The 27,364-nt window shown below is 43.8% G+C and overlaps 1 protein-coding gene across 2 annotated transcripts in view; it reads left to right on the forward strand.

Annotated features, from left to right (window-relative positions):
* Positions 1-27,364, forward strand: part of LOC119383013 (neurobeachin) — a 292,413-nt gene that overhangs the window by 110,791 nt on the left and 154,258 nt on the right. For both annotated transcript variants that reach the window (XM_037650973.2, XM_037650975.2), the window contains exons 12-36: positions 1,680-1,822; positions 2,554-2,662; positions 2,991-3,149; positions 3,671-3,839; positions 4,579-4,721; positions 6,188-6,285; positions 7,391-7,483; positions 8,142-8,250; positions 8,747-8,828; positions 9,542-9,665; positions 12,465-12,657; positions 13,662-13,991; positions 14,274-15,901; positions 17,302-17,455; positions 18,622-18,802; positions 18,940-19,088; positions 19,601-19,705; positions 20,171-20,459; positions 21,313-21,440; positions 21,833-21,976; positions 23,452-23,668; positions 24,423-24,549; positions 25,609-25,717; positions 26,254-26,569; positions 27,132-27,278. In XM_037650973.2, coding sequence (XP_037506901.1) covers positions 1,680-1,822; positions 2,554-2,662; positions 2,991-3,149; positions 3,671-3,839; positions 4,579-4,721; positions 6,188-6,285; positions 7,391-7,483; positions 8,142-8,250; positions 8,747-8,828; positions 9,542-9,665; positions 12,465-12,657; positions 13,662-13,991; positions 14,274-15,901; positions 17,302-17,455; positions 18,622-18,802; positions 18,940-19,088; positions 19,601-19,705; positions 20,171-20,459; positions 21,313-21,440; positions 21,833-21,976; positions 23,452-23,668; positions 24,423-24,549; positions 25,609-25,717; positions 26,254-26,569; positions 27,132-27,278 — 5,446 coding nt within the window. The remainder of the gene's footprint in view (positions 1-1,679; positions 1,823-2,553; positions 2,663-2,990; positions 3,150-3,670; positions 3,840-4,578; positions 4,722-6,187; positions 6,286-7,390; positions 7,484-8,141; positions 8,251-8,746; positions 8,829-9,541; positions 9,666-12,464; positions 12,658-13,661; positions 13,992-14,273; positions 15,902-17,301; positions 17,456-18,621; positions 18,803-18,939; positions 19,089-19,600; positions 19,706-20,170; positions 20,460-21,312; positions 21,441-21,832; positions 21,977-23,451; positions 23,669-24,422; positions 24,550-25,608; positions 25,718-26,253; positions 26,570-27,131; positions 27,279-27,364) is intronic.

Raw genomic sequence — 27,364 nt, forward strand, 5'->3', positions numbered from 1 at the left:
CCACGGGAGCGCATGCGAAATTGCATCGACGCACCTTCTGCCGGTGCAGCACCTGTTGTCGAGAGGGCTCCAAGAGCAGCAGTGCACATGTGCGTCCCATCCATAGGTCGCCAAAAAAAGTAGAGCTCACTCAGACTCACTCAAATAATGTATTTTTCGCTTAGGGCTCACCTGGACTCAGACTCACCGAAATATTACTCAGCCGCACTCACTTAGACTCAGACTCACGGCTCGATCTGAGTCTGAATGAGTCGACTCATGAGTCCGTTAGCATAAAATTAGCTTTTTCGATCATGGTGGCAACGCTTTTTAACACTAATTTCTCACATACTAATCGGTGCTCTATGATATGCCTTTTGATCTTGTTCCTTCAAATACAAGTTATCAAAGGTTTCAATCCAGTAACGACGTTTTTATGAGATACGCGACTCACATGAGATATTTTTATCAAGAACTTCCCATGAAAGAGCTTGTAGGGGGAGAGCATGGCACCTCCCCGCACCCCTCGCCCACCTTAACTCACGCCTCTAATCAATAAATAATGACATATCGCATAAACGCTAGTGCGTTGAGATATGTGTGAATAGACTCGAGTATAAACATAAGCCGATATAAGGCTAATAGTAATGCTGAAGATGAGTAGATAGGACGATAGGTCAGCAATAAGAGGTGGAGCTCACTCAGACTCACTCAACAAATATATTTTGCGTTTAGGGCTCACTCGGACTTAGATTCACCAAAGTTTTCCTCACTCGGACTCAGACTCACGGCGCAATCCGAGTCTGAGTGAGTCAACTTGTGAATGAGTTTGCCGACCTATGGTCCCATCTTATCAGCTTGCTGTCATGTAGCTTTGCCTGATGCGGCTACGGTGCTTACCAACTGAACGTCAACGGGTGTCACTTTCTCTGCTCCGTCACATCTGCATCATTGTTTTACGTAGTGGCTGCGGCTGGGCTGGCTCGTGCATCCGACACGCATCTTTCTCCCCCCCCATTTATTGCGCTTTGTTATGCGGCAGCAAACATGGGAAGCGTTTGCGGCCGCAGACAGAAGCAAGCCATTTTGCGCGGGTCATCTAAAGGCATCAGAAAAAGCAGTGCACTGTACAATAAATAAAAAAAAGAAAGCGATGCGTGCTGGACACACGAGCCATGCAGCCGCAATGCAAAACCATTGCAGATTTGACGAAGCAGAAAGAGCGGGACCCAGTGTATGCTTAGTCGACGAGCTCTGTAACCATGCCAGGCAAAGCTACTGGAGAGGTCAGCATACATGATGGGATGTGCATGTGCCCATCTGCTTTAGCACCCCTCTTGACAACAAGGGCAGATGTCTTCTGCGTCAGCAGATGCCGTGTCGATGCATATTGGCACGCGCTCCCGTGGTCCGTAACTTTTGCTCATGGCTGTACATGTTACCATATGAATTACAGTTAAGAACTTCATAACTAAATATTTCACAGCCTGCTATTGTTTCGAAACAATAACAGGATGTTGCTAAGAATAGTTCCGAGCATCTTTTGGTATTTCACTCTGTGATTTGCTGTAACATATTTTGTGATGAAAAGCAGAACAAGAAACCAAAGCTTGCACTGTGGTGCCTGTATGTATTTCAGGTTTCAATTGCCAGATGCGTCTTGAGAGAGTTGCACTCATTTGTGTAAATCTTGTATGCAGGACGTGAAGGCGGTAACCACATACTCCATCCACAGCACCCTCAACTCAATTGGGGGCATCCAGGTGCTCTTCCCACTTCTCGGTCAGCTGGATCTGCCCATGGGCTTAGCACCTCTTCAGGAACCCCGTAGGCCCAGTATCTGGTGCGTGCAACTCGCTGCTTACCAGTAGAAAAGCAGAGCTAAAACGACAGGACGAAGAAATGACACAGGCTGCTGTGCTGAGTAACAATCACATGTGTACATATTCCACCACTATCACAATGAAAAAACAGAAAATACAAAAGAAATGAACACTCGGCCCACGCAGAGGCAGTAAAAGTGATCAATCGGGCAGGATTGCTATAGCCTTCGGAAGGAGGGAAATCGAGGGGAGGCTTGCACATGCCTCGCCGCTATTGTGGATATGATAAGCTTCAGAAATGAGACGCGCGTGTTTGTCATGGTATTTTGACAGGAATGTGGAATCTTTAAAAGATGGCTGGCAACCACAATCGTTACAGTGAAGCAACAAATGACTCCTTTCTTCGTCCTGTCTATTTAGCATTGTTTTTCTACTCGTAATCATGAACCAACCAACCCAAATGCATATGCTACTCGCTGCTTGCTTTTCGTTACCTGTTACATGAAAATCAAGGTCCATGAAATACAAAGTTCTGAGTCACCCGGAATGGGCATGATCAACCTTCAGGTCTACCAACATGTCGCCACTCACCGCTATCTCACTAATGGTTGACAGCATGTAGCAGCTGGCTCAACAGTGGGTCATGCTGCCCAGGAATCTAAGCTGCAAGAAGAAATGTGTCTGATGAACATGTGAACTTCAACGTTGACGTTCCTCTAGCATCCAAATAACATTGAAGTTTTTTTTGCAGTGCAACGCTGATTGGCTTCATCTGCGAGATGTGCGAAAGCAGCAACACGGTGCAGCAGCACATGATCCAGAACAAGGGCTTCCTAGTCATGAGTTACCAGCTACAGAGGGTACGTCGAGTCTTCACTTTCTGCTAGAGCGTTTCTTCCATCTTTAGATGCGACTGCAAGTGGCTAAGCAGGAAAACATTTTCTGATGTGTTTGTTTGTTGTTAACTTTCCATGGCATGACATTATGCATGAAATGTTTCCATTTATGTACTTTTTGAGCTACAACATTCAAGTACAAATTAGTGTTTGTGTAAGCCTGCCTTTCTTTTCTGTGTCTCTGTCCCAGCAATTTTGTTGCATTCAGTATGTGCTATATTAGCTACGTCAAGCATCCATACTGCTTCAGATGGCACATAGATTTTCTAGTTACAATGTCGCAATATTGCAGGCGTCTCGGGACCACATAACAGACGAGGTTCTGCACTCATTCCTCTCGCTGACCAAGCACTTGTTGACAGTGTACAGCAGCAATGGGGAGCTGCTGCTCAAGCACCTACTGGATCACATCCTCTTCAACCCAGCTCTGTGGATCTACACACCAACAGCTGTAAGTTTCATTTAGTCCTTTGATCAAGGGCAGTTTTCCAGCACACTTTTTCTTGCATCTATGGACATGAAAGTACTGCACTTTTGCACAGTTAGCGCAATCTCTTGCAGATGCCTGCATCGGCAGATTGTGCAAAATGAGAAAGAACCTTGCATGGATTTGAAAGGAAGTGTTTATTTAGTCAGAGTTCCTTCCTCATTGCATTTTTAATGCTCCATCTAAGCAACTAAGTTGTCTTTGAAGCTCAATTGGAGGAGCTCCTTTCTTTCTTTTTCCAGTTTATATCTGACTAAGACATTTGAGTGTTTCAGCCCTTTTGCTTTCCACAGGTACCTTAAGTTTAAAAAATATTCTTATGTTTTCCAAAGCAGTGGTGGCATTGCACAAATGTTGATGGAAGGGCAGTGTATGGCAGGACAGAGAGAAAGGTTGGAACGCTAAGGCCTGAGACGCTAGTGCAGGTGCTGGGGCATTGTGCGTGAGTCTTCACATTGGCCTCTCTTCCTGGCTGCACACTGCAGGTGCAAACCAAGCTGTATGCTTACCTGGCTACCGAGTTCCTTGGGGACACGCAGATCTACAACAATGTGCGGCGTGTGAGCACTGTCCTGCAAACCATGCACACGCTCAAGTACTACTACTGGGTCGTCAACCCCCGGAACAAGAGTGGTATCACACCAAAGGGCCTCGGTGAGCAATCGGGCATCTCTTTCTTTCCTTCTCTCATAGACACTGTCTCACCAAAGCATCTTCTAGGCATTCACATACAGCTGAACCTTGATATACGTACTAGTGCGTAACTCTGACATACCCTGCAATTCTACGTATCCATGTAACATTGGGATAAAGTCACATGAGGTTTACAGACACTTCTTTTTTAGATGCCATAACAGGTCACAAGGTCTGTGCTATTTCACTGGTGCTTCTTTTCACCTGCACTTTATGGAGATTGATCACCTCATTGAAGTGGATAACTTGGAGTCTGAGAAGAGGATGCTCTCAATCATTAGTCATTTGGTAAAAATTAATGAGTACAGCATCTTGCGATTAACAGCAAATGGAGGTCTCGAGACTGCTGTCTAGGTGTTTGAAGTTGCATCAAATGTACGGTAATGTCTGGGCACTGGAATTCAAATGGGCAGGCAAGTGGAACAGCAGTACTTGACACAAGACCGGACCCACTAAAACTCTCTAATTTTCTGGTGCCTGCTGGAATGAATAATGTGTCAGTGAATAGATAACCTGTTTGTGTCTGTCTCATTGATGTTAAAAACTACAAGATTTGTATCAGCACCTTGTTGTTGCATTTTTTACATGTTTTTCAATTAATATGCCTTCAAACTAAGCCTATCCAGACTGTTTCACTTACCACTCTCGTGCATAACATTCTAAATATAACCTGGCCTCTGACTTCTCCAACACTCCCCAGATGGTCCCCGTCCAAACCAGAATGACATCCTGGCAATCCGAGCCTACATGCTGATCTTCCTCAAACAGCTCATCCTCAAGGGCAATGGCGTCAAAGAGGATGAACTGCAGAGCATCCTTAACTACCTCACCACTGTGCACGAGGTACCCTGACCCCCACTGTCCCACTTGGGCTTTGTAATAGCTTCTAAAGGTACAGCCTTTAGAATAGTGATGGCCTTTAACAAAACAAGCTGGTGGGCTAGTTGATACTGCATATTTTTAGGTTTCATACAAAGAAACATGAACAGTAGTTATTAGCAAGGTGTGCTCAACAGTTCTTGGTGGCGTATAGCACAGCACCCGGATTTTATGAAAAAGGAAAAAGTAGAGCAAAAAACGCTCTTTTTTTCCACTCTGTCCTTTCTTCCAACATTAGCACGCTGTGCTATATGCTGTCATGAACCAGGACCAACTCACCCAGGCTTCTACCTTTGTTCAACAGTCATTAGTAGCACTGTGTCCACATGACTTCTTTTGTGTCCTAGACTTTTTTTTTTTTGTGCTAAACATAATGATATGCTGAATGGCTGTTTCTGCTGTAAAACTGTTCAGTATTTGAAACCTTAGGACTTACGTCATCATGCCTGAGATGCTTTAAAAGACACCACTACCATTTCATTCATGTGTTATTACATTGTGTGTATGTGCTGTGGCAAAGGTGCTGACGAAGCTTGTATTTGTTGTTAGATCACTATGCATCTCAAATGTTATCAGATATGTTATAGAAAAGGTAGGTTTAATGTGGGATTGAGTTATAATGTATTTATTTCTCCAGATACAGGTGAAGCACAAAAATTCTCTTATTAGGCAAACAGTGAACATGTTTAAATGAAATTAGTTGCAGTTTTAACTCAATGTGAAGCTTTGTTAACTGCTGAGAAGAGAGTTTTGAATTTAGGCTCTCAGTATTCTTTAACAAATACTAATTAGAAAAAAGCAAAAAAAAAATTTTTTTTTTTACTGGATGTATCATGTTTACAAAAACTCAACCTTCACTCAGAAAACTGATGTAATATTTCTGTAATCGGCATCTTTTGCAATGTTTCAGGCAATCAGTCTAATATGCTAGTTTCACTTTTTCTTTTTTTTTTTCACTTTAAATTGTCAAGAGTTCAGAAATCTTTGGTAATCTTTCGTGGTAATGTCTTATGATACCTGTTTCATGTGACCTCATGAATCTAGTGCACAGAATTGTCATGTTTTAAATGAGAGTTGTAAACTTCATGCTTCAGTTCTAAGTTTTATGCTTTATTTGGTTAAAAAAAGGAAATATCGTGCTCTCAACAGCTGCTGGAATTGAACTTTGCTTTGCAAACTGCAGCTCATTGTATGTATTAAAATTCATTTAGAGGGTGCAACGTGGTCCTTTCTGTGTTTCAAACGTACTTGAATAGGTCAGGTATGAGTTAACACTTATTCTTAGCATAGACTCGTTCTCTTTTCTTTCTATATAAAGCTTTCTTGGCTGTATTTCAATGCATAATAAGTATATGTTACATTTGAATATTGACACATAAGCATGTTGATCATAGTGAGCTAAGGCAGGCAAAAAAAAATTATTCTTGCAGGATGAAAACCTTCATGATGTACTCCAAATGCTTATGAACCTGATGGCTGAGCATCCAGCTTCTATGGTTCCGGCATTTGACTGTAAGAATGGTGTGAGGTAAGAGGACTCATTCTTGTTTTTTGAGACGAGTGTCAACTCCACTGTTGCATGTCATGTATGTAATGATATCCACCAGGGTTGTATATGGGAATGAAGCATCTAGTATCAAAGCACTATTGATAAGGCTGCAGGGCGACTAGTCTGTATGATTTTCCACTGAACAACATATAGCAATGCGCACATTGTGGTTAGTGGATATAGCACAAGTAGCATGTTGCGTCCAAGGTTTTTGGTTTGCTATGGGTGAGTGTAGACGCAACTCACTTTCAGAGATGGCGGCAAGTTTTTGCATTTTCTTGATGATGTTTAATTTCTGGCAAGCGATAGTGGAGGTGCTTTCATAAGTTCATTATCAAAAACTTAGTGCATTTTTGTAAGCTTTTTATGACACATACACTTGCATTGTAGACATAAAAATTTGTACAAAAGCTGTTCAATTATCTACGCTACCAGAGACAAGGCTTCTTACGTCTTCTGTAATTTTGCTGCAGTTTGCTTTTAAGGAACATATCATCACTTTTTCAACGTGGTAATGCCGGGGATTGGAACATTTTATATAGCAGGACAGTTGCACCATTGTAATGTTCAACACGTGGACTGTAGTATGTCAGTTTTCATCAGTAACAACAAAGTACAATATTAATCGCGGATTAAGGTGTGGCTTTTGCACTGCACACAATAGACGCTACCACACTAAGCAACACTAGGCTAAGGATGTGTTGAAAATGGGCTCTAATGCTCTTTATAGTGCTTCATAGCTTGATGCTTCAACACAAGCTCACGGATTGCAAATTATTGTCTAAATAATGGCTTCGCTTACCTGGCTCCTGTGTGAAATGTGTAATTAGATTTTTTATACACTCAGCAAAGCATCCTAGTAGTCTGCTGTACCTCTTACCAAACATGTTTTATTATTCGTGAGGGTGAAAATAATGGTGAAATGTTGTGCTACATGTGGTGCATTCTTGTTCCCTTTCCAATGACCTGAAGAGATGTTTCTCTAACACTCTTCCACAAAATAAAAACAAAGAAAGCTTTCTGATTTTTCTGAGGCTAACTTCATTTGCTGGGGGACCATATCACTGTGGAATTTCCTTTTCAGGGCAATCTTCAAACTTTTGGGCTCAACAAACGAAAGTATACGACTCCAGGCTCTGAAGCTGCTCGGCTACTTCCTCAGCAGAAGCACGCACAAGTGAGACACATAGCAGTATTGATTTCTTGTCGAGTTTTGTCTCTTATTCTTGTGCATTTCTTACCCTCGTATTCTAGAATGTCCCTCCACTTAGTGCTGCACCTTGACTCAAAAATGTCGATGGCAGCCCCGCTGCTAGGCAGAAATGGTCACTGCTTATGAGCGATTACCGCTAAGAAGACTTAATAATCGCAAAATCATTTTTATTGAGGCGATGGTGCTGTTATCAACTAAGTCAGTGAAAGACAAACTTCAAGCCGAGTCTTGTTTGAGAGTATGGGGATTAGTCTCATGGATTACTTGACCTTCCATCCATCTTTTGACAAGCTTGAGTCAAGTCAAGGTGGACATGTTTTGATTCTCTTTCCTGTGTGTAAATAACACTGCTGTAGGTTTGCCAACTCGCCTACAGCGCCCGTTAATTGACTTGCATTGTAGCTTATAAAAGCACCTTGAACCAATGCTTCCCTGCTCAGGTCAACGTGCTTAGTATATTTACCAGAGTGACATTATTTGAACATATATGAACTAAAAGATTTGTAGTGAAGTGTTGAGTGTAGTGTAAGTAAAGGTTTAGATTTTCACCTCCTGGTCAGATAACTTAAAACGCACACCTGTGTTTTCTGATTCATCGTGGAACTCACTTCTGTCATTTCAGGCGGAAGCACGACGTGATGACTCCGCACAACCTGTACATGCTGCTGGCAGAAAGGCTACTGTTGCACTCTGACCATCTGACCATGGCCACGTACAATGCCCTATATGAGGCAAGTGCCCAACACTTAGATGTAGAGTGCTCACTGTTCAAAATGCGATACCCAAACATCATGGCAGCTGGCACTTATTACGCCACTGTAAAGATACTTGGGGTTCGCCGGGAGACGAAACTAGGCCGCGATGCATCATGAATTCTTGGACTTTCATCATGTACCACATTTAGCAGACTGTGTCCCCGGTGCTTGGCAGCAGCACAAAATGCGCCAGCATTCATGCTCATCTTTCAATTGCTGATTTGCATTCTGTTTATTTAATCGTTTAGAACTTGCACAATGTATCTGCTGTAGCTTTTGGTCATCTGTAGTAGAAGTAACAGCATGTCTTACTTGTACAACACCTTCAGTTGGTGCACATACATTGGACTTCTTCAGTAAATCTACACATATCTACGACTTTGACTGTGCATATTGTTATTTCATTCTTCTAATTTTCCTCGTACATGTAGTGTTCTGTCACCTGATTGTTGCATTGACCTTGTTTGTGCAGATGCTGACAGAGCACATATCCAACCAGATCTTGTACACCAAGCACTCAGAGCCAGAGTCTCACTACCGGCTGGAAAACCCAAGTTAGTTCAATTCTCTTACTAGCGAGTTTTAATACTGCGTACGTAGTGTCCGTAATGGCATTGCATACGTAACAGCGCTGCATTTGGCATAAAGGGCATGTGCAGAGGTTCTGCTCATGCGCTCTATGCCAGACATGGCGTTCTTCTGTATGCAGCACCATTAGGGATGCTGCGTGTGCCGTACTAAAACTCACTATTGTCTGTCTGGTGCCTCCTACACTAAACATGTCCATCAACCCTATCAATTTTTCTTGCAATATCCTGGCATGCCTCAGTTCTGTCACGTGCTGCAGTGGGGCACTGCTGCCCAAACCTCTTAGTTACGAAAAAATTTACTGGTAATGTGATAGCAAAGCTCTACAACTAGCACTGTTAGCTTGAGTGTCATGGATGTCTTTATACCCTTACTTCCTTCATATATGTCAGTGGCACGGAAATAATATTAAACCTCATACATGGTATGAATTAGATGTTTTTGGGACCAAAATGTAATAAACTATTTTGAATCAAATATTCTATAGAGTGATAGGCTTTGCTGTGCGTATTAGGTGATTGGTAAAGTGAGAGTAATATATAAGTATGCATTAGAGCAAATGCCAATCAATCGCCATCTTTTTTATCGTGCTGTTAAAACTGCTGAGTAAGCTAACTTACTAGTGGTTTGCTTTTTCCCTCCTGCCCATCTGAGAGCCTCGCTTCATTTTCCAATGCAGTGATCTTGAAGGTTGTGGCTACGCTAATCCGTCAGTCAAAGCCGTGCGAGGAGTTAATTGAGGTGAAGAAGCTCTTCCTGTCTGATATGACCCTGCTGTGTAACAACAACAGGGAAAACAGAAGGTAAGTAGAAGTCACTGTTTGTGGTGTTTCAACAATTCGTCACCTGCACATTTTCTATTTGCAGAGTGTGACATTAGTCTTTGTGACGTGGCTTGCTGTAGCACTTCATTGTCAACAAAGTTACTCCACTCGGTTTCAACCTAAGAAAAAAATGCCAGCTCTGCTCATGGCCATCGCTGTGCCTCCCATAGAGAATTTGCACAAGTGATCCGTCCAGTAGTGGTTGCTTATTTTCATGGCGTCAAGCACTTATCAGGTGTTTCAGATAGCTGACTTTCCCATACAGACTATCATTTGTGTTGCTCATTTTAAGCCAGAAACTTGAATGTCCTGGTAAATTTCGTCGGCGACTCGAACATTGCTGCTCAGCCAAGCGCAATGTTTTAGGTAGTAACAACGAAGTTTTAACTCTCAATATGCATAGCATTTACATTAGAGGAGAAAAAGTACTTACTGTTCGAGCGGAAACTAGATAGCGTGACTCTCTTTCACAGGGCAGGCATGCTGGTTATGTAGGCAGAGCTGCCATTTTTTCAAGGTTGTATTTGAGTGTAATGACGTTTATAAAGACCTCTTTATGCAGTGGGTGCTCAGAGAAAAAAATGCTAAATTTAAGGACAAGCACTTTCAAAGACTGCTTGATAATGTGGGTGCTTGATGCAACAATGCTAAAGTTAAGGACCAGAAAGCACTGAACATTTCCTGCATCACGTTCCTGTTACGCATTGCGATCATTAATCAGGCATGTAGCCTTCAATTTATTCAGCAGTGTGCATTTTTTTGTATATGTGTACAGTGAAACCTTGGTGATACGAATCTCACGGGACCACCAAAAATATTCGTATCATCCGAAATTCGTATCACCAGAAAGCATGGAAAATTACCACGCGACAAAATAAAGCTGGCGTACATTTTCATTTATTGTTTTTCAGGGCCGCAGCAACGTCAGGAAGAACCCTGAATTATTGTCTGTTAAGTTTTTAGATGTCGGCAATCATACCAGCACTCGTAAATATACGGCCCGTTCGCGCGTATTTAATTAATGAACCAGGTGCATTGTGACCCGCAACAGCAGTAGCCCCTTCCAAATTTTAGTATGCTTTTTTTGCATGACACTGGAGTACTGCAGTGAAAGTAACGAAAGAAGCGCTTTGACGCGATGGATCAAGGCCACAATATTACAGAACCACGGTCCTGTGTTATGATTTTGTTATTGCGGAGGTGTTGGGGATGTTTTTTGGGAGATTTACGGCCTTGCCTGCACAAGTGCGACCTCAACGGTCGCGCATGTTGACATAGTGAGGCCTGGCTCCTTCGCCAAGACCGTCCTCGCCTTCTTTCGGTCCTCGTCCATCTTTCATAGGATATGAGGCAGGCACGTGTAAACACAGTACAACGACAGCAGCCCGCGTCGACGCATTCAAAAAAAGAAAGCATGGCACTAATGTCCTCTGTAATCTAAACGCGAAGGCACACGGAGGCACATAAGATCCTCAAAGACTCGCGCACACAATCTCGGAGGCCGTGACGCATCTCTGAAGGTTTATTCTGACCGTAAGAAAAGTGTTTCTCTTACACCGTGATTCTGGCGATTTGGCGGTGCGGCGCGCATGACCACGCTTGCGTTCCCGCGCTTGCACGTGCTTGGCGCATCTTCCGCGACAGCGTGGACAGCACCTCTTCCTACCTGGGCGGTAGCGTACGTTCATATCAGACGTCGCTGGGTTAAAATACGTTCACAACAACCGTACTCCATTACATTGCAGCCAATGGGCCTTGGCCGGGACCAACGAAAAATTCGTATCACCCCGAAATTCGTATGAGCTGTGATCGTATCACCGAGGTTTCACTGTAATAATCTCTGAGAGACAAATGTGATCTTTGGTGAACGACAGTAAGTTGCAAAAAGAAAGTGCACTCAAAGGTCTTAGGCAGTTATGTGCAAGCATAAAGGGAATATTAAAATAAGTGAAATTATTTTCCGGTCAACTTTTGTTGCGTTCAAAAACCAGAATAATAGATATTGAGACAAGTGGCTTTTTCTTTTTTTAAGCTGGAATATTTAACCAGTGAATAGGGTCCAGTAACCACTAGGGGAAATTGGGCTTGGATTCCTTGTATTGTAACCGAGGGTGTCCTAGAAAATTTTATTTTACTCACTTGGAGAATAGGGAGTGGAGGCATACATTTGTTTGTGGTAGCATGTGTAAAAATTATCCGTATAAATCACCAAAGTAAAATTTCTTACTTTCCAAGTTGCTGTCCTCAAATGTCAGCTGGAAAAGTGCTTACTCTTGTTTGAAACACACACTACTGCTCCAGAGATTCCCTCAAAGTGCTACTAACTACCTTATAATGAACAGAGTCATCAGAGAGTTTTATCTTGTCTCTATATGTAATTACCATTCTCACAATGCTTGGTTAATTATCAGAAACATATGACCAGGTGGGATGGCGGCGGCATCTTGTAGCACGTGCTTTAACCAGAAAAAACGCAGAGATGTGACAGTTACTGACCATATGCTGCACATCTGCAGATGTAGAGCAACTGGCAAAGGGGCACTCAGCAACTTGCACTCTCTATTTGGTGTAGCTTCTGCATTGACACCAACATGCTGACACAGAAATGTTTCACGCATTGTTAAACAAAGCGTCACAAGATGTTGCTACTAGCCTTGTTACTGCCAGCCATGTTTTGCGAAGCATGGTACTAGTTTCGTAAAGAGTGTACAAGCTAAATATTTCTGTTAACATGTCAAACGGCATAATGACTTGCACTTACTCTCTGTGAACCTTCAGGACAGTGCTTCAAATGTCCGTGTGGCAAGAGTGGCTGGTGGCCATGGCGTACATTCATCCACGTAACGGGGAGGAGCAGAAGATCTCGGACATGGTGTACTCCCTATTCCGCATGCTTCTCCATCACGCCATCAAGTACGAGTACGGAGGATGGAGAGTTTGGGTTGACACGTTGGCCATTGTTCATTCCAAGGTAAGTGTCTTTCTGTTTAAATAGTATATCCATCTGCATATGGTTTCCCTTCAACACTCTCACAAGTAGTTCACCTATCATATGTTTTAACTGGTGCTGAGTGCTGTCGGTTCTGCAGGCTTGGTCTAACTTTTCAAACCATGCGTAGTGTAGCTGCTCAGTCGGTACTCGCTGCATACTCCCGCACTTTGCTGCACACTGGCACGTCAGCATGGCACACAACATGCAGTTTCCTTCTGTTGTAGATTTTGGAAATAAATAAAAGCTCTATTTCGGTTCATCAGAACCACCTAATCAAGTTTAATCGTTTCATTGGATTTGAATCTGCCTCGTTTGGAATTTCCCTTATTGTTTTGGCACAGGCATATTCATTTGGTGTTCTTGATTTACGCATAGCAGTGGTAAAGGCATGAAACATTCAGAACCTGTCCATTTAGGACAGAGTTTACATTAGGAGGTGTGCAAATGTTTGAAAATTTCGAGTATAAATCGAATATCATCCTAATCAATTTGGTATTCGAAACGATTAGCCGCTGTTTGTAATTATCAATATTTCTTGAATAGTTTATGGATATTTGACTATGTAAACTGTATGGAAATAAAAACAAAATTGTTGCAATAAAACAATAAATTTTAGTCACAAATACACAGCATATGCATAGAACACATGTGCTTACTGGTGCAGCAGGCTACTTTGCTCAGGAAGCCAAACTGTACTGGCTATACAACAATCATTCACACACTGAACAGGTCTGTGCACGCAAAGATAATGCTTTTGTGCTTGTGCTTTTAACGCTAAAAATTTGCATGCTAGAATGCGAACATCATTTTGTAGTAGTTGTAAAAATGGCTGTTCATTACTCAGAAGCTACTCGGAAAGTGTTCGATTCAATTCAGTTCACTTCCGACATCATTCGGTTTGGTTCCAAAAATCACTGTTAGCGCACTCTTAGTTTACGTGGATCTTTCAACCTTTGAAATTGTTTCCTTTTCTCATCCTGTAGGTGTCCCTGGAAGAGTACAAGCTACACTTTGCCCAGATGTACGAACACTTTGACCAGCGACGTGTGGACCACATCACTGACCCTGCCGTGCGCCGCAAGCGGCCTATCAGCACCATTTCAGGGCTCGACCGGTGTCCACCACCAGAGTCGGATCTCCCTCTGACTCGCAGGGCATCTGAAGACCAAACCGTAGCCACCAGACCAGACATCGTGCAGGTCAGGGAAGGGCTGGGGGAAGAAGAGGAAGAAGCCATGAGGGGCACTGTGACTTTCCCGTCCATCGTACCGTCCACACCAAGCCAGCTGCCGGACCCTGTGCCATCAGACGATGTGAGTTGGTTTGCCATAATCGTACAGATGTAATCAGAGTAACCTTTGTTTAATTAGCAGCATCAGCAATCGCCTCGAATCATATTCAGAATGGTGCTTCAATACTATGTTTTTTGTTAAGTGTACTACTGTATGACAAGCGCGCCTACATTAACAAGCCTTGTGTGTTCCCTCGTCTGTGTCTAAAGTAGCGCTGTATTTTTAGATGTAACAAGCAATTTCACCTCATTTCCAATTCCTGCCGTTGTCGTGCCTCTGATGCTATGTACGTTTGTGTTCTAGGTTGTTCCAGTTGTTGAAATCTCTGAGGGCCCAGTGGATGTTCTGCAGCCTAATCAGACCGTTGTCTGCCCCGATGTGATTCCAGTCCAAGAGACGATATCTGGCAAGTCCAGCCTCGAAGAGAAGCACAACCCTGCAGAGGAAGATGAATCGCCCACCCAAGATAACGCCGCACTAGAGCCCGGAACATCTCCAGATGTCGTGCCCCACCCGACCGACACGTCTTGTGGCAAGGACATTCGGGAGAATTCCCCGGAGCACGTTGAAAAAATTCCGCCCGATGCATTCAACGAGGTTCCACGCTTAGGAGAAAGGGAGTCTCTGACTGCTTCGGGAGATCAAGTTGGCACTGTCCAAGTTACTGCTACTCCAGATTGCAAAGAAGAAGAAACAGAAAAAGAAGACTGTGCAGAACCGAAGGCTGTCTTGGAATCTAGCAATGAAAAGGAGCCTGTATTAACAGCCGAAGCGTCTACAGACAAGGATGATGCAGGAGGAGGTGAAGCATCGGCTGAGTGTGATGTCTTTGAAGATGCCCAAGGCGGTGATGGAAGCGAAACTTCGGAAGGCACTTCTGCACTCCCTGACGATGGTGCGGACAGCACCGAGAGAGATGTCGCGAAAGGGGAAGTCAGTGAAGTGTTGTCGGAAGCCAGCACAGACAAGTTGGAGCATCCAACAGTGCAAGCTGGGGCTGAGCCATCAAATACCACTGACGAGCCACCGAGTGCCGAATCCGAGCAGTGGGAGGCTAAGGGCGACAGCCGGTCAGAAGATGCTACATCTGGCTCTCCTGTGAAGTCTGTTGAGAGTAGTGGTGGCAGTGGTGGTGCATATGTGAGCAGCCCCGAGGAATCTGCCGGGAGCAGTCCTGTTCCTCCGACGCAACAAAAGTTTCTAGCGGCCTCCGAACAGTTGGGCAGCCACCTTCCTGCAATTGTGAACCCCACCGAAGAAGTGCCATTGCCACCGCCAGCCATGGATTCCGAAGTGTTACCGTCGCCTCATGAATCACCCATGCACACCAACGCCGGAGGTGCAGACGACGCCAGCCCGGTGAGCGACACCAAAGGTGAAGATGACAACAATGAAAGCTGCTGCACTGTCTCAGGTACAGCGGACAACGATGTCAGTGGGGATGACATTGGTGATGAACGCATGGAAGCCAAGCGGACTGTGGCGCAGACAAACCTTCTTGATGGGGAAGGAGGGGACACAACGGCAACAGCTGAGGCAAGTGGCATCAGCACCATCGAGGCCCAAGTGGAGCGGCAGCGCAAGCACATGGCCGAGATGGGGCTGAGTGACGCGCCTCCTACGGAAGGCTCGGGCGAAGATGACGACGACGAAGTTTGTACAAACGATGCTGGACTTCTTCGTCGTGCACGCAGTGCTTCACACGCGTCCTCTGCTGCTGCTGCTTCTGCCGCCGAAAAGGTGCCACCTTCAAGACCCAAGTCTGTAGAAATTGCTGCTGCAGGCTCAACCACCAGTGGGAGGCAGCTGTTCAATTCTGGGCCATCGCGCCCGCCATTTCGCATTCCAGAGTTTCGTTGGTCGCCGATCCATCAGCGTCTTTTGTCTGATCTTCTTTTCTCCCTCGAGACAGACATCCAAGTATGGCGCAGGTCAGTAGCATATTGATTAATATTCATGTGAGAACAAAAAAAGAAATAGTAAAAGAAACTACACATGATGTATGAGGGATGCTGTAGTGATGTGTGCTTCATCAGTTGAGGTGGTACAGGGAAATCCATGCATGTGTCAAAGTGTTCAGTCCACTACCTAGTGCTTGGGTACCAAGGTATGAAATAAATGACATTGTGCTCTGTAATAGAATGTCATAGTTGCAGAGATCAATCATCCTTTTGCTCAGTAATAAAACATGGTAGTTGCAGAGTCATTGTAGCAAGTAGCTATTGAATAAGTGTTGTAGTCAGATGTGGGTAGAAATAGTGATTACACAATACAATACAATGATGCCTTTTACTGCGATTTCACTGTTTGATTATGTCAAAGAAAATGTTTACATTTGAAAGCCTGTCTATCTGTGTGAAGATCTGCCCTTGAGTAAACTGGTCTGCTCTACTGTAAGGAGCCAGCCTATACATTGGCGTTTTTGTGTGAGTTCATTATCAAGGATGGTAGCAGGGTAGCAGTGAATGCCACTACAACCGAATTAATTATGTGGGAGCAAGGGCATACACTTGCCGAGATAAAGTCTGGGCATTTTCTTATACTGGTGTTCAACCCTATCCACCCTTTAGATATCAGGCACATGTGTTTCCAACGTATGATGCCTAGTGACACAATCTTTCAATCTTTAGCACATTTACTGCTAGCTGCATGTGGTTAAACTAATAATTGACATGGAAATACATGATAGAATGACTGCAGCAAGTCTAGTAAGTCTACAGTATGCATAATGACAGAGTTAGCAAAAGGTGTGTGGAATAAAAGCATATTGTGATTGAAAAAAGAGTGAAAGGCAATGGAAGTAGAGCAAATTCGAATGAAATTTTGGGCAAGGCTATCGTATGGCGCTTCAGAAGCCTATGCAAAACTGTTTTGTGCTTTCGCGGTGTCAGTAACTTGTGTTTATTGGACCTTCAATAATTAGTAGGGTCTGCAGCATTTACTAAGAGAATTGCTGTAGAAGTAGCAAAAAATTGGGAGTGTGCTCCTGGTTATGGTGGTACAACGTAATCTTCACGGCTCCATGAGTCAATTTCAGGAGTAGTGTTCTTGATGTACATACCTTGCATTTCCTCTGCTGTCGTGTTGTATTTGTAAGATGGAGGTGGCTTGATTGTATGCCTAAGTATATAACGCACTTAGCAGCTACCTTTTGTTCAAGGATATGGTTGATCAGTGGTGCTAGTAGTTCTAGATAGTGTTGTGTTAATGTTGCATGACTGACTGTGCTCATAGTGTGTACAGTTCATATCTAAACCAAAAACAGAAAGGTAAAACACAAAGGTGGAAAAAAAGAAAATAAGTTTGTTTGTCTCTTCGCTTTCTTTTGTAGCCACAACACCAAGACTGTGATAGACTTTGTGAACAGTGGTGAAAATGCCATCTTCGTCATCAATACGGTGCACCTGATCTCTCAGCTGGCTGACAACATCATCATTGCCTGTGGAGGGCTGTTGCCTCTTCTAGCATCTGCAACTTCACCTAATGTAAGCTATGGCTTTCTTCATTGTCTAGAATCGAAATAGACGTTACAAGACAGACACTAAGTGTAACTGTAACTGACTTCACGTCATTCGCCATTTCTTTCTAGTGGTTATGGCGCTCGACTGCTGACCCGAAGGTCGCGGGATCGAATCCCGGCCGCGGCGGCTGCATTTTCGATGGAGGCGAAAATGTCTGAGGCCCGTGTACTTAGAGTTAGGTGCACGTTAAAGAACCCCAGGTGGTCGAAATTTCCGGAGCCCTCCACTACGGCGTCTCTCATAATCATATTGTGGTTTTGGGACGTTAAACCCCAGATATTATTATTATTATTATCTTTTTTTCCTGTTGTTACTACACTCAAACCTCATTATAACAGTCACATCTGCCACGAAAATAACTTCGTTATATCCGAAAATTCGTTTTAAACGTTTATTTGTAACACTGTAGCTATTACAAGACTATTCTTTAATTACTTCGTTATAACCGATAATTCGTTATATCCGTGTTCTTTATATCGAGGTTTGACTGTATTTGCATCAGAGTTGTTATTGGTTGTTATTGTTTATTGAGTGTATTGCATTGATGTGCTTTCGAGCAGCAGGTATAGTATTAAATTCTCTCAACAAATTCACAGGGGAGGAAGTAGTTTACTTACAAGTGTTTAGTGGTGTGTCATGTCATTGAAGTCGTTCAGTTATCCAAAATACAACTTGCTTATTGCATCGTGAAATGTATGGAATGCTGCGGAATAAAGCCATGTTATAAAAGCTAGACTAAAAGTTGGACTTGCACTTTAGCCGAGTTCACAGTATCTTTGTGACATCGCTGAAAATGTACTCGATCAACTACACCCTCTTGTTGGGCCTTGTATGGGATAGAATACTACTGATTATGTGCAGATAGGTAAAGTGTTGCCTATCCAAAATGGCGCTGTGGTAAAAATCTTCTAGCTCTTAATTTAAGATATAAAAATTGCCAGAATTATAAGGACATGTAATAATCTGTATGGTTTTCTTTTATCGGTGATGCGACAACCTCATAGAGATGTTTGTAAAAAAATGCAATACACTTAGATGCAGTCTCGTATTCGTATTCAAGCTCCACTTAAGCTGCACCTAGTTCATGCATTCCCCAATGACCCTTTAGCATCGTCTTTTAACTCATGCAGCACGAGCTGGATGTGATCGAGCCAACACAGGGCATGGCTATCGAGGTTGCGGTCGCATTCCTCCAAAGACTGGTCTACATGACCGACGTGCTGGTCTTTGCCTCATCCCTGAGTTTCTCGGACCTGGAGGCTGAGAAGAACATGTCCAGCGGAGGCATCCTCAGGCAGTGCCTCAGGCTAGGTGTGTTCTTTGTTCACTGCGCACAACTTTGCAGGCACTAATACACATGCATATCTGAGAGTGTATCACGCATAAACCTTTCCATCTCCTTTAGCACATCATACTGTGATGTTTTGCTGCATTTGCACTGTTTGCAGTTTGCACGGCAGCCGTCCGCAACTGCCTGGAATGTCGGGAGAGGAGTTGCCCCTTGACACCTGTGACGCCGCAGACTCCCACCACCAGGGACCCTCTGCGACCCAACCCGATTCATGCACTTATTGGTGGTGTGCAGCCATCAGCTAAGGTTTGTTTATGCTGTTCACTGTCTAGCCATGTGATAGCACGGTGTTTTTGTCGACGGGATTTGGCAGATCACTTGCCGTTCTGCTTGTTATGAAAGCCAGCAAGAGAGTAGGGACACTTTTTGGAAGGAAATGTGAATATTTATGGGTAGTTCAGGCACTCATATTTTGCTTGTCTATGCTGAAAGTTTCATTACCCTTTTTGTTGTGGAACAGAGAAGCCTTGTTGCGTTTTTAATTCTATGAATTTTCTTTTCAGTGTTGTAGTATAAGGCACTTTTATTTTTTTAAAGCATTGTTTAGTACATCTTCCTATCTGGTATTGTCTTTTCCCACTTTGATGTCACCAAGAAGAACTCATTGAACAGCGAGAACTGTGGGCTTATGTTTACTGTAACATTCTTCTAACAGCTTAGCTTCAATTCATCATTTTGTTGCTTTGTGGTCATTGCACAAGCTGTTTCATTTCTTTTGCAGTAGCTCTGTCACGTGTCTTTCTTGCCATTTCCTGCAGAACATTGTGGAAAATCTTGGCGGTCAAAGCAGCCCCATACGAGACCCAGAGAAGCTGCTGCAGGACATGGATGTGAACCGTTTGCGAGCTGTCATCTACAGAGACGTACGTCACCTCCACTTATACCATTTGTGACTGAGGCAGTGGCTCTCAATTATTTGACAGGTTCAGTGTATGGGACCCAAGGAATTATGGTACTGGGCATGAACAGTAGCCCTCTGTGCATCACCCTGTGTCGTCTTTCGTTGTCTTCGGTCCTTATCATACCATGCAACGCATTACAAGATCAAAATGAAACACTAGCCCCCTATGTTTGTGTCAATTTTACAACTATTTGTCCTCCACATGCAAGGCAGCTTGGGGACCCAATATTCTGTGTTTTGCAACAACTCACCTGTCCTCTCCCTCCTCACAAAAGTGTGTTGAAAAGCATGTACCACTGACTGCTGCTCTCTTTTCATGTGTGTGTCATGTCCTTCTTCGTCCGCACCTTTCCATGTGCTATAAGCCTCATGATGTCATGCCAACAAGCCCAAAACACATTACTGCTCTCTTGTTTCCATTTGACAGGATGAGACCAAACAGGCGCAGTTCCTGGCGTTGGCTGTGGTTTACTTCATCTCCGTGCTGATGGTGTCCAAGTACCGCGATATCCTGGAGCCCCCTTCGTCCTCTTCCTCTTCCTCATCTGCTTCCTCCTGCTGCTCGCAGCAGCCCCAGCCACAGACACAGCAGCAGCAGCAGCAGCGAGCTGCAACTGTGGCACCCCCTTCATCTTCTTCAAACGTTACTCATCCAGCACCCATGCCGCCCTCCGATGGCACAACAGCTGTGCGCCTCACTCAGCCTCAGGCGCAAGGTGACTGCCTTTCGATGCCTTTGCAAAACCCCTGCCACTCTGTTTCCTCCCTTAGCCATGAGTCATTGATGCGGTGACCTGACTACCAGAGTTTTCCAATCATACCGGTTGTGAAACTCTGTTCCAAAACACTGACATGTCCATGGACAAATTCACAGAGGATTGCAAACCGACGCGCCACCTGGGGGCTACAGCAGAAAACACCCTGCATCGCTACGACTGCTGCAATCTTTGTTGTCAATGCACGAGTTTCCAGGGCAAGAATTAGGTGAATTTCTTTCAAGGAAGGTCAAAAAGCTCTATGGTTACAGTATCATCCGCAAAATATAAGCCGCAAGCGTAAACACACTAGTCACTTCATCGATGTGGCATCGCTTGGGGGCTTGTGCATACGAATTTGCAGAGATGCCATTTATTGCTTGTCTTTCTGCCTCCAGATGGCACCACAGTCGGCAGACCTCCGCAATTTCAGCCAATGGCATGTTCAGATTTTGATACATGGAGCCCATGGGGAGTTTCGCAACTCATATGATTGAAAAACTCTGCTTACTACTGGTTGGATTTCTTTAAACGTCACAACTCTGCTGTGCCTCTGGCAAAAGCTTAGATATCTGTCGCTAATGAGGAACTGGCACTCTCTGGTAATGGAAAGCAATACTGCTTGCTTTCTAAGATATCTTGGTTTCTAAGCGTGTGTGGCATTGTACTTTTACTGGTGTCTGATGTTCTTTAGAGCACAGCTTCAGGTGCTTATTATCTCTAAACTTCTATGGAAGGCAGGGCATATTCTGGCTAAGCATCAAATGAAAACCATATTTAAAACTGCCGCTGTCCTTTATCCATTATCACGCAGCCAATGAGAAGGCGTCCGTGCTATGGTCAGATGGCCAAGATGGGGAGCGGGATGAGGTGATCGTGGTCGAAGAGATGGACTCCAGTATCCTGGCCAACATTCACTCCTCTGCTGCCATTATTTCCACAGTGAGTTCAAGTGCTCTTTTGAAAAGTGTCACTTCTTTTTTTGCGTGAAGTGCGGGAATGTTTCACGGAGCAGTGTGGCATAAAGTTTAAATTATTTATGTAACATTAAACTTAAGAACATTCCTTTGGTGGGCAGTTCTTACTGCTGCCTAGGCACCTGTCATTCCTGATAATGGCTGCCATATTAAGAAGACCACTATGCTCACGGCCGGTCGCAAACTGCATTTACGTCGAAGTAATCTTGCGCTCAGATGTTTTGCAAACTCTAGTTTTTCCTTTACTCTGAAATGCCCCTGAAAGGGTGCAGTTTTGTTCATATCATTGTTGTGTATCTTGAAAAAGACAGCTTCACTCTTAAGTGGTAACTTGGACCGTTCCTCCACGTGACACAGTCTCCAGTGCCAAACCCTGCCCACCCAGTAGTAGCCCCCACCTACCACCACCACGAAGCGGTGAATGGATCGGGGGAACCTCTGGACAACTACCAGGCTACCATTCTCGTGCCCCAGGAGCCAGCACTCAATGGCCTCAACAAGGTGTGTTTCCAGAGTAGTAGTTTATGCCAGTTTTTCAAAAGCATTATTTCACAAGAGGGGCAAGTCAGCACTTTTTGTCTTCAGTTGGGATACATCAGAAGAGCTTGGACTGGAGTCTGTCTGTACCATACAATGTTTTAGGAGCACATGGAGTGTTATTCCGCTGGTTTGTTCTTGAGAACATGGGTTTGTAAGTTGCAAATGTGAAGAGAGTGACTAGGGAGTTATTCTTGTGTTTGTTGCAATCTAAAGGAAGTGTTTTGAGTCTGCAAGAAGCCCATGCACTCCCAAGGTATGCGAGCATATCAAGGCAGAGAAATGTGAGGCAGAAGTTATACTTATCAGAAAGATACAATGGGACGGAATCAGATGAGGATGGTAGATGTCCAAATTCGCCCGATAAGCAAAAGAAGGCAATAGGTATGGACTGTGAGAACACACAGAAAATTCTGTCACCGATCATGTCTGACACCTGCCTTTGCATATTGTTGCTCATGATATGTAAAGAGCCAGCAGGAATCATGAGAGCTGGCTATAAGTTGAAGGAAGTAGAGTAAACTCTACTTTTGTTTTGCACTTAATCTCATGTACAGTGGGCTGATATCTCGTAGGCCATGAAAACCTCTTGCATATGCAGAATGTCTTCGCATTGTATTAAGTTATATAGAGCTTCATAATCATGGAATGCTTGCATACTGCTTACAAACTTCCACTAGCAACTCATGCTTTTGTACGTAGCAGTGTACTTGCATTTTTTCCCCCTCCTGTCGACGCTGTGTGCCATAACTTACATTTCTCTGAGAGTGCGATGATTGGACATTGCCTATGAAAGAAATTCATTTAACTCTTTTAGGGGCAACTTATGAAGAACTGTCTGTAAATGCATCAGATTTACACATCATTCAAAGGCACTCGATATTCTATTTCAACAAAAAATAACCTCATGATAAATTGATTTGTGCATTTTTTGGTAATTAATCTTAATTAAGTTGCAATTAAAAATATATTTATGCTGCAGTCATTCAAGTTCTGTTTTTGCATAATTAGAGTCACATCTTAGGCTAGAAATACTGTGCAATTTTGATTTCGGGTATATTCATTTTAAGCAAACAAAAATTATACTTTTGACGTGGCTCACAGCAAGCGAACCGTCGAACGACTACTGGATCATGGTACTAGTGCCTTCAGCAGTGATCATTGATCATACGTAGCAATACACAGCAAAATGAAGTTAAATGAAGACACATTGATTATGGTTACACAGGAGGATCAATTCACCCAAAGCTCACTGTATCTTGCTCTTTCTTTTCCGCTAGTCGACACAACTAACAAAAACAAGTTGTGTACTCAAATGCGTACAAAGTGTTCTAAATAGCTAATGTTATGGTTATACAAAAGGAAATCTGTCATGCGTGCTTCTTCTTGTGAGTACGGGTTAGGTGGCCATCTTTGACTCTTCCGCCTCTTACGTGAAGGTGCCTGAGAGCGGGATGACGCCAGTGGCTACCGGCAAAATAGGCGATGAAAGTGGACTGGCACCGAGCGCACGTGAGGCGAGCCTGACGCAGAAACTGGAGGGCGCGCTCGGCAGCGTGTGCCCGCTGCTTCGCGAGATCATGGTGGACTTCGCGCCCTTCCTGTCACGCACGCTCGTCGGCTCGCATGGCCAGGACCTGCTTGTCGAAGGCAAAGGTGAGCGTAGCATATGTTTTAACATGTGGACAACTGTTGCTGGCATTCATAATAAAAGCTTTTGTAACTGCATAAAGAAGAGGGGAGAATACTGGAGGATGCAGTCCAGTCTTCTTCCCTTTTCTTTTGTCCTTGTTTGTTAGCGCAGTTAAAAAGCCTTTGCGATGAATGTCAACCAACTAGCCCGACTCGGTGCCCTACTTCAGTGTCTAACTGCCGCTGAGTTGGCATTGGAAAAGCTCCCAAAGAAGAATAATTTAAAATGTTTGCTGCCTCACCTAAGCGTTCTTGAACGAATAACTAAATCATGTACATTCGTGGACAGACTATAAATTTTCTTAAATTGCTACAAGTTTTCTTGTTGGACTGCTTTTTCCTGCATGGCATCGTAGACACGTAAATTCATTCCACACTACAACTCCAAGGTTGGTAAATTCTGATAGCAAAAACGGGTGATTAAATTATAAACATGGTAAGGCTAACTAGAATAGAATATTTTGTTTCCCATTTTGGCTACTTCATCAAAAATTGGCACCGTTTTTGCTTGTGTGCTTCGTTAATGACTAGTATCATCTTTCATGACTAAATACTGCATAGTGGTGCAAAGTAGGACCCTTCGAGTTACTATTGCTTGAAAGAGACGTGCTATTGGGGGCTCTTATAGCGTTTTACTCGTCTCTGATGATGCAGCTATGTGTGTGTCATGCATGTTGTGGCAGAAATAATTGGGTTCTGATGTCTTCCCTGATAACAGGGCTCAGCACGTTCAAGAACAGCACCTCAGTGGTGGAGCTAGTGATGCTGCTGTGCTCTCAAGAGTGGCAGAACTCACTGCAGAAGCATGCTGGCCTTGCCTTTATCGAGCTCATCAACGAAGGAAGGTCAGTACAGATGTTGTGCGCCTTTCTTCGTTTGCATTCATTTTCATGTCGTGTTTCTCTTCATTATTTTTTCTTGCTGTTTAAGACAACGACATGCCAAGAAACATAACTGCCCTTTTGGGCGATATTACGGTGCGTCGAGATTCAGTGCGTCTAGCACTCTTAACGTGTTGTGGCTGCTCGGACATATCTCAGCAATTGAAACTGGTGACTTCTGGCTTGTTCCTACATGTTGCCTTTTTCAGCTAAAAGTTGTGCTAGAAATGAGCAGTTCTTGCTTGCCTTTGCAGCTATATTTTTCTTAATTCGCGCAATTGTAACTGCCACATTTTTTCACGTTTTAGAAACCAGCTAGCTTTCACATCAGTAATTCTAAACTGTGATAGTATTGTTATGACCAGTTCTATCGCACCCATTTCTCTTCTTGTATACAGCAAATGCCATTCAGGCTACAGCAAAAATATACTCCAAAAATGTACAGTTGTAATGAATGGAAATAATATCCATAGAATAACAGAGAGCTGAGCTAGTTGGTAAGTATTCATTGTAAAAAGACAGGGCGTGCAAACACGGACACAAGAAGGAAGTCAGGACACCACATGCTATATATCCATGCTATATAGATATAAGCATTGCTGAATGAGACCGTAAATTGGGTTCTCTGCACCAGTACTCCGCAACTTTGCCGGCTGGGAAGAAAGGAAAAAGATTTTCTCCCACTATGACGTTGATTCTGTTGCCATTTGTGTGGAATGCTAATTTTGTGGGGATAGCCTCAACTTGTTTTATTGGTTGATAGTGTGTAAAAATGCATACGCATGCCAAAGTACACTTAGGAAGCACAAGAGAAAGGATTGTGACTGCTTCTGTTTTTAAAGAAAGCTTGCCAAGCAGTTATAAGACATCCTTTAGATCATTGAACTTTTTTTTCTCTCATTTTCATCATTCATTATAACTGTGCAATAGTTACTAGCTTCTCTTTCACCATTACCATTGTAAGTTATTCGCAACACCTGTTTTCACCAACTTATGCTGTCGTTCTGTTTCAAATGTTCTCAGGCTGCTTTCCCACGCCATGAAAGACCACATTGTCAGGGTGGCCAACGAGGCGGAGTTCATCCTCAACCGCATGCGAGCGGACGACGTTCTCAAGCACGCTGAGTTTGAGGTACTTTTCGCTGTGTAATGTATTGTTATTTTAAACAAAAAAAAACGAAATCTATCAAGGGGCCTGCTTTTGATAGGTGTAACCATATCACGCAAGCCAGCAAATAATGAAGCCAAGGAAAGCGTAGGGGTCGCTGTTTGTAGTTGACAATTGATGTCTAGTAACGACGCGATAAGGAGAACGGGTGGAAAAAACAACTTGTTGCCATTGGGGACCGAACCTACACAGTTCTCATTACACTTGCGACGCACTACCTGTTGCACTATGGCCCTGTACAGTTTCGTGGTTATTTTTGAAAGTGTAACTTTGGGAGTGTTAGCCGGTGCCACTCATGGCCCTGGCGGTCAGTGTGGTGATCGCCCATTCCCCCTTCCTCGTTAGGTGGGTTTTCATTGAAAATTTCTCTTAGTACCCAATTTCAGTTGTAATTTAATGCCCCGATGTTCCATGCTTGTGGCATTGCATTCCAGGGGGAAGTTGAAATTGCCACGTTTAGTCAGTCGTTGTATGTGCATCACGGTGTGTGCTTCTCGCAGTCGTTGTGTGCCCAGACTGCTGTGGACCGCAAGGAGGAGGAGATGATGTGCGACCATCTGATTACGGCAGCACGGCGTCGCGATTCCCTGGTGGCAGCACGGGCACTCGAGAAGGTGCTGAACATTCTGACCAACCGGCACGGAGCTTGGGGTCAGAACTCCAAAGGGAGCTCGCACCGAACCATAGAGAATGGCCAAGCGGAGTTTCTCCGACTGGATGCCTGGGAAGATGACGCGCGGCGCCGAAAGCGGCTTGTGCGAAACCCTCATGGCTCGTGCCATCCTGAGGGAACTCTCAAGGCAGCCATCGAGCATGGTAAGCGTAAATCGAAGCTTTGCAGTTGTGGTCATGGCCATGCAGACATGCAGTAGAAACTTGCTAATACAGTCCTGACACATTTTATTCTGATTCTAGCATTGTGTTAGATGCAGTGTACAGTACTCACGGATTGAAATGCGAAAAATTAAGGGCTAAGTAATTCACATATTTGTTATGAGCAGTGCTATTAGCAATTGCTCATAGCAGTTGTTATACTAAAACTAAAAGACGCCACGTTTCAATTCAAATGTACTGTACTTCCAGAATCTAAGCAGGAGTATTACTTATTGTAACGAACATTCTAGACAATTGAATAAATTTTTTATGTTATGTACTTCATGTTGTTGGTCATTTTACTCCTCTTATTTGATTATGTAACGCTTAACGGTACAGGCTGCTTTGGTTGGCTGTTGATTATGTTGATAATTGCCTGTTGGCAGTTGCTCTTGTTGGGGGTGGATCGTTGACAGATCTTATTGGCAGTTAGTTGCTGTTGAGGTTATTGTCACCTGCAACTATCGAATATATTGACGGGCGTATGAATGTACATTATATTCAGGTGCTCCCGAGGATGCAATCTTGCAAGCCCGTGAAGAGCTCCACCGTCAGCTGGCCATGACTCGACGGCAACACCAGCTGCAGAGCACTGACCTCTTGGATGACAGCGACTTCTGGGATGACAAAGATCTCGACTCCGAACTCGCAGGTACTGAACTGCCGAGGAGAGGCTTTACAGCACATAGCCTTTAATGATTAGCTCTATGGGTATTTTCTTAAGCAGGAGGAAGCAGA

This window comes from Rhipicephalus sanguineus, chromosome 2 (assembly GCF_013339695.2).
Source record: "Rhipicephalus sanguineus isolate Rsan-2018 chromosome 2, BIME_Rsan_1.4, whole genome shotgun sequence".
Taxonomy (NCBI): domain Eukaryota; kingdom Metazoa; phylum Arthropoda; class Arachnida; order Ixodida; family Ixodidae; genus Rhipicephalus; species Rhipicephalus sanguineus.